At 51.3% G+C, this 6,390-nt stretch overlaps 1 protein-coding gene across 1 annotated transcript in view; it reads right to left on the minus strand.

Annotated features, from left to right (window-relative positions):
- SREBF2 (sterol regulatory element binding transcription factor 2) overlaps nt 1-5,973 on the minus strand; it is a 62,300-nt gene extending 56,327 nt beyond the window's left edge. The window contains exon 1 of the mRNA XM_025458411.3: nt 5,715-5,973. Within this exon, the coding sequence (XP_025314196.1) occupies nt 5,715-5,802 (88 nt within the window). The 5' untranslated portion in view covers nt 5,803-5,973. The remainder of the gene's footprint in view (nt 1-5,714) is intronic.
- Between the last annotated feature and the right edge of the window lie 417 nt (nt 5,974-6,390).

The following is a 6,390-nucleotide window of genomic DNA, read 5'->3' on the forward strand; positions in this document are numbered from 1 at the left end:
AATGAAGACAGCAGAGGACAAGGCAGTGCTACCCAAAGGCTCAGGAACTGGAAGTTCCTTCGCAGGCTGGGGCTCAGCATGGACTAGCCATAGGAGGACTACATGAATGTAAGTGCCTGACAGAGTGAGCCCCCCAGAGCCCACCATGTAGGTACAGTGGCTGACAATCACTCACATCAGTGTATGTTACCATGGAATTCAGAATACCAAGGATAAAGAGCCTATAAACTTCCAGAGGAGAAAACAGGTGGCACACAAAAGATCAGGAATCAAATGGTATCATATTTCTCAACTACCAAAAGCTAGAAGACAATCAGGAAATGCCTTCCAACATCTGATATAAAATTACGTCCAACCTAAAATTCTATTTTTTTTTTTATTTTTTATTTATTTATGATAGTCACAGAGAGAGAGAGAGAGAGGCAGAGACATAGGCAGAGGGAGAAGCAGGCTCCATGCACCGGGAGCCTGATGTTGGATTGGATCCCGGGTCTCCAGGATCGCGCCCTGGGCCAAAGGCAGGCGCCAAACCGCTGCGCCACCCAGGGATCCCAACCTAAAATTCTAAACTAGCAAACTGGCATGAAATCAGAATAAAGATGTTTTAAGATAGACAAGGCTCCATCCCACCCCCCAATTTCCCTCTAATGTAACCTTTTCTCAGGAAGCTACTCCAACAAAACTAGGGAATAAAAAAAACAAGAACCAGGGAATGGGGGCCTCAAGGTCACCGCTCCCTACTGATGGCTAAAGCAATCCCAGGATAAGTGTGGGACAGCAGGGGATCCCTGGGTGGCGCAGCGGTTTGGCGCCTGCCTTTGGCCCAGGGCGCGATCTTGGAGACTCGGGATCGAATCCCACGTCAGGCTCCCGGTGCATGGAGCCTGCTTCTCCCTCTGCCTGTGTCTCTGCCTCTCTCTCTCTCTCTCTCTCTCTCTCTGTGACTATCATAAATAAATAAAAAAATTAAAAAAAAAAAAAGTGTGGGACAGCAGAGCTAGACAAATATGACATGGGGCAAAAGGACGGAGGGCTTCAGAAGAGACAGTGACAAGGGGGATAAAATCAGATCAGGTGAGGAAAGTGTAATAAAAACTAAGGGAAGGAGAGCTTCCCTTTTTATCCCAATAGGGGGATAAAAGCAACTAACCCCCTATTGAGAATCTCTGTCACAAGAATTAGGGCTGAATTCATTGCAGGAACATGGAAAGTAAGCAAGTGAATAACTGATGCTATTGTAAGTCCGAGGAAAAACACAAACAGCAACAAAAAAAATGTAGAGGATCTACACAAGAGAAATAAAAACGTCTGCCCAAACAAAGCTTGTATACAAATGTCCCTAGCTGCTTCATTTATAACAGCCAAAAAGTGGAAACAACCTAGGTGTCCACTGACTGATGAATGGGTAAATAAGGCATGACGTATCCACACAAGGGAACACTATGCTGCAACACAGATGAACCTCAACATTATGCTAAGTGAAGGAAGCCACATCTTGTACGAGTCCACGTAGGTAAAATGTTCAGAATAGGGCAAATCCACAAAGACGAAGGTAAATGAGCTCACTGAGAGTGATCTTCAATCTTTTCCAAAGAAAACAGCTGCCTCAACTTGCTGTCACCCACTCATTCCTGACTTCCTTCTGGCTTACGTAGACTTGACCCCTTCATCCAACTGCTCTGTCCCATGTCAGCCTCCAAACTGCCAAATCCCGCAACTCCTTTCATGGCTTTGTCCTCCTTGCTGTCTCTGCAGCACTATCCCAGTCATCATCCACTACCCAGCCACTCCTTGAGAAGCTCTCCTTCCCTTAGTTTTCATTACACTTTCCTCACCTGATCTGACCTCTCCGTTCTATCTTCTCTCTCACCTCTAGCCTCAACTCCAGTGATGACTCCTCAATCTCCATCCTCAGTTTTGACCTCCTCCTGAGCACTGGCCTCGGATTACCTTGTGGATGACCACCCCACCCCCAGCACCTCAATTTCTGCCCACTTAAGACAAATGTTTATCATCTCCCTAGACCAGTTCTTCCTGCTGGCTCCTGAACTTTCCCAATGCCCCAGGATCAAAGCTGTGATGGAATCTTAGAATTCCACCTCTACTTTGCCTTCAGGGTGAGGCCTTCGCTGAGGCCCCATTGTGTTAGGTCCACCATCTTGCATGATGGCCACTTCCTATCCCAACCCCATCACCCTTAGTATCATCATCTCACACCTGGAAATGGCTGCAGTTCCCTCCCACTGACCTGGTCTCCCTGATTCTAATCTTCCTTGCCCATCGCCACAGTCAAATTTTCTTAAAATAAGTGGTTGGTGTGTCATCACCCTACTTAAAAATCCTCAGCAGTTCCCTCTGTACATTCCACAAAACATGTGCATCAGGTATGAAGACTCTCCAGTTTAGCTCCAACTCACCTCTCAGACCTTATCTTCTACCGTTTCCTTACACACATCATAAGAGTCCAAGAACTTGCAAGCAATCCTTTATCTCTAAGGCAGCTTGATCCTCCTCTGCCATGTGCTTGTCACACTGATTCTGCTACCCACCCTTTTGGGTCTCATAAGAAGGACACCTCTGTCACTGTGCTTTTCCTGATCCCAAAATGAGAAACCAGAAGACTTGGTTTATCACAATCCATGAGGCACTTTCTCATAATACAGCTATCTGCCACAAAAGAAAGTACTCTAGATATCCCATCATGGGAGGGGTGGTGCTGATAGCCTGGGACAACAGAGCATCCTGCAGTGGAACAAGGTCCTGGAGACCAACATGTTTCTTTGTTGGGCCTACAGTATGCTTCTTTAAAACAAACAAAAACTACTTTGAGCCAACATTTTAAAATGTGGATATTTCACAGATGACAGATCCCTTTTCCAAGAGGCTTCCCTTACCTACCTAGTCTAGTCTGCCCTAGTCATTCTCTAGAATACGGGTCCATTTTATTTTCTTCATGTATCCTGCCAGAGTGTTCATTTCAGTTATTTATTCAGCTTGTGTTTATTCCCTCAAGAATTTATGTTCCCTGAGGGAGAAGAGAATGTGTATGTCTTGTTCAAATCTCTCCTCGGCACTCTGTCCATCAAATGGGTCCTTAGAAGCCACCTAAGAGATGTGCTGGACAAATGAATGGATGCGGCCTCCTTGGACTCACATCCTCAAAGGACCCTCATGGATTACCGCTGGAATGATGTTGCCCAGTGAAGCATCCTTGCCCACCTGGTTCCTGGAGGTAGGCATGAGAGCTTGAGGTTCCAAGTACCACCCCCCAACCCCCATCACACACAAAGTATGCGTACTCATATTCATAGTCTTTTCTTCCTTACCTGACTAGCTCCTAGAAGCAACTGATCTAACCCAACCCCAGGGGCTGTGTCTATCTAGTATAACTTAGATAGTTCTGCCCAAGGTTGCTGGACTTATTCAGGCATTCGGCAAGTATTTAGTTCTAAGTGCAAGAAATACAGCATGAAGGAAACAGAAAGATCTGGCCCTCATGAAGCTGACATTCTGGAGGAGGAATGGATGTAGAATTCAGGGATATCTGTAATTGCAGACCACTGGCCTTCACCCCTGCCCAACCCTTCTTGTGCTCCAAGACCCCGGTCAAAGGCCACCTCCTTGGTGTGGTCTTCCTGGTATGAGTCTACCAAACTCCTTCAGTGATGACTTTCACTTACTGCTCTGAGCAAATATAAGCTATTCTATCCTGGCATTACTAGTTTTATTGTTGTTCATCTTAAGCTCCATGAGGCCATAAAATTCTCTTTCCTGTCTCTCATGTTCCCTACAGCTGAGAAACCACAGCTGGCACTTGAATACTTGTTGACCAGTTTGGACAGGGAGTCATTTTTTCCCAAATCTGGTATGGGGACCTGTGAAGCCACGGAACCACGGTGGTAGTTTCCATAAGGTATATTTTACTCAGAAGACTATAGGGGAAAGGTTAATATTTAACCACTTGGGAATTCAACACATTAGAAATTAATATAAATAGGAATCAGTTATGGAATGAGAAGGCAAAATGCACATGAGTTCCTTCGTGTGAGCTTGCTGGTGGGCAGCCTTGGACATACTTCTTACTGGCTAGGTAACCTTGGCTAATAAGTTAATGAACCACGTTGAGCCTCTGTTTCAGGATTTATGAAAGGAGATGAGAGTAGTATAACAGATGTTATTCTACCTGGCGAAAGTGTTGTCAAGGATTGAGACTATTAACATGTATGGAGTGCTTAACACCGTGCCTGGCACATAAATGCTTAAAATATGTTAGCTGTCCTTGTTAAGTTCCAAGAACCTCTCTTCTCCATTTGTTAATACATCTCTATTTAGGAGCACTTCATGGAAAAATCTGTGGTTAGATTTGGGGTTTCAATTAAGGGTCTTATTAGCTCACCGCCAAGAGGGCCAAAAACAGAAGGCAAGGACAAGCCAAGGGGTTAATCGTCACAGAAGCAAAATGAGAAACAGATCCTTTTCAATTAGCTGCTGCCACTTATCTCTCCCTCTAGAAGAGAATCTTCTGCTGCCTCAGTGTCTTCATCTGTACAATGGGGATGTAGCCACTGTTTCTGCCTGCAAGACTGTAGTGAAATCCTGGACACGACAGCACTTTATAAACTAAGAGCGCAATGCACTTGAGTCACTGCTTAAAAGCATGGGTTCTGGACAATCTCAGGTGAGTGACCTTAGACAAGCAAACATCTGGCCTCAGTCTCCCATGGGGCCCTAGTGAGAAGTGAAACAATAAAAAGAATTTGGGGACTACAACACCAGAAGAACCCAACTATTGAGTTACTATTATGATTATTAACCTATTCACTGGACTCCTCACTACCAAGAGTCAGATGAAAGCCTGATACAGTGACCCCAACACTAGCCCAGGAGATGGGCTCTCTAACCAGCTGGTTGACCTTGGGCAAGTAGCTGACCCTCTCCAAACACTGGGTTCCCATGGTCACAAAATGAGAGCATTGCAAGAGAGAATCCCTGGGCTCCTACCAGCTCTTCCACTCCGCTGTTAAGGTCTCCGGAACAAAGGCTACCCGCTCCCCAGCCTGTCCCCGAAGGGCCACAACTCAAAATTCTCGCTGCTCAATTCCCTTTGCAGCGCGGCAGCAGGAGCGCCCGGGTCTCCACCCCGGAGAGAAGTGTCCACACTCCGCCGCCACCGCTCGCTTCATCAGCAACTTGCTTCTGCAGCCGCTCCCTGCCCAAAGTTTCCCTGAGCGCCAGGGGACCCGGCGGCGGGTCAGCCCCGGGAAGCCCAGAGAGCAGCGCGCGGAGCCTGGGGACCCGGTTTCGGTGATCCCCAAGCCGCCCCCGCAGCCGGGCGGGGAGTGACAGGTGCGCCGCGGAGCTGCGGGCGGCGGGAGAGCGGGACCCCGGGCGGCGCGTGTAGGCGCGCAAGGGAGGCGGCGGCCGCGGCTCTCCTCAGGCTGCTCCCCCGGGGCTCGGGACGCCCCCGGCTCCGCGCCCCCGGTCCCACGACCCTAGCTCCGCTTCCGGACACGCGGCGCCGCAGAACCCGGCGGCCGCGCGGGGGCCCAAACTCGCAGCGCTCGGCAGGGCTGGGTTCCGCCGGGCCGACCGCGCGTGCCGAGCCTTCCCGCGCGCCAGGGCTTGCGGGGGGTGGGCGCACGCGCACCCGCGCGCCGCCGTAACCCCTTCCTCCCCGCGCGCCCCCGCACTCCCACCCACCCACCAGCACTCACCGTCGATGTCCCCCAGGGTCAGCTCATCGCCCAGCTCCGTGAGCGTCTCCATGGTCTCCAGATCGCCCAGCTCGCCGCTCTCGTCCATCGCCCGGCTCGGCGCGGAGGCCCCCCTGCCGTCCCGCTCAGGGAGACGCGGGGGCGGTGCAGCCGCCACCGCCCATGACACCCGACAGTCCCCTCCCGGTACCGCCTCACCGGCCGGTGCCAGCCGCCGCCATGTTTGCGCCGCGCGGGAGGGGCGGGGCGGGATTCCCCCGCCCCAACCCGCGCCCTCCGCGGCCCCGCCCCCAGGCCGCGCGCCCCCTTGTTTGTTGTCAATGGGACCAGGCCCATCGCGGCCAATCGGCGAGCGAAGCGGCGCGTGGGGTGATGGCGCGTCATCGATCAGCAGCTTAGATTTGCATAGCGAGGCCCCACCCCTCGCGGGCCCGTAGCAAATACAGAGAGTAGGCCCCAGGTCCTCGGCCCAGCCTTCCTCCCCACGGTTAAAGGCGCCGCTCCCTTTTCCGTTGGGTTTGCCTCGGCAAGCTCTCGCACCCACGGGCTGGGGGTTGAAGGGTTAACACTCTTCGCCCCCGCCCGCTGGCCGCCCCCGGAGCTGGGAGCACATTACGTCATCTTCCCAGCTGCTCCCCCGCCCAGCCTGCCCGGGAGAGCGGGTAGAATCAAACCT

This window comes from Canis lupus, chromosome 10 (genome assembly GCF_003254725.2).
Source record: "Canis lupus dingo isolate Sandy chromosome 10, ASM325472v2, whole genome shotgun sequence".
In the NCBI taxonomy this organism is placed as follows: domain Eukaryota; kingdom Metazoa; phylum Chordata; class Mammalia; order Carnivora; family Canidae; genus Canis; species Canis lupus.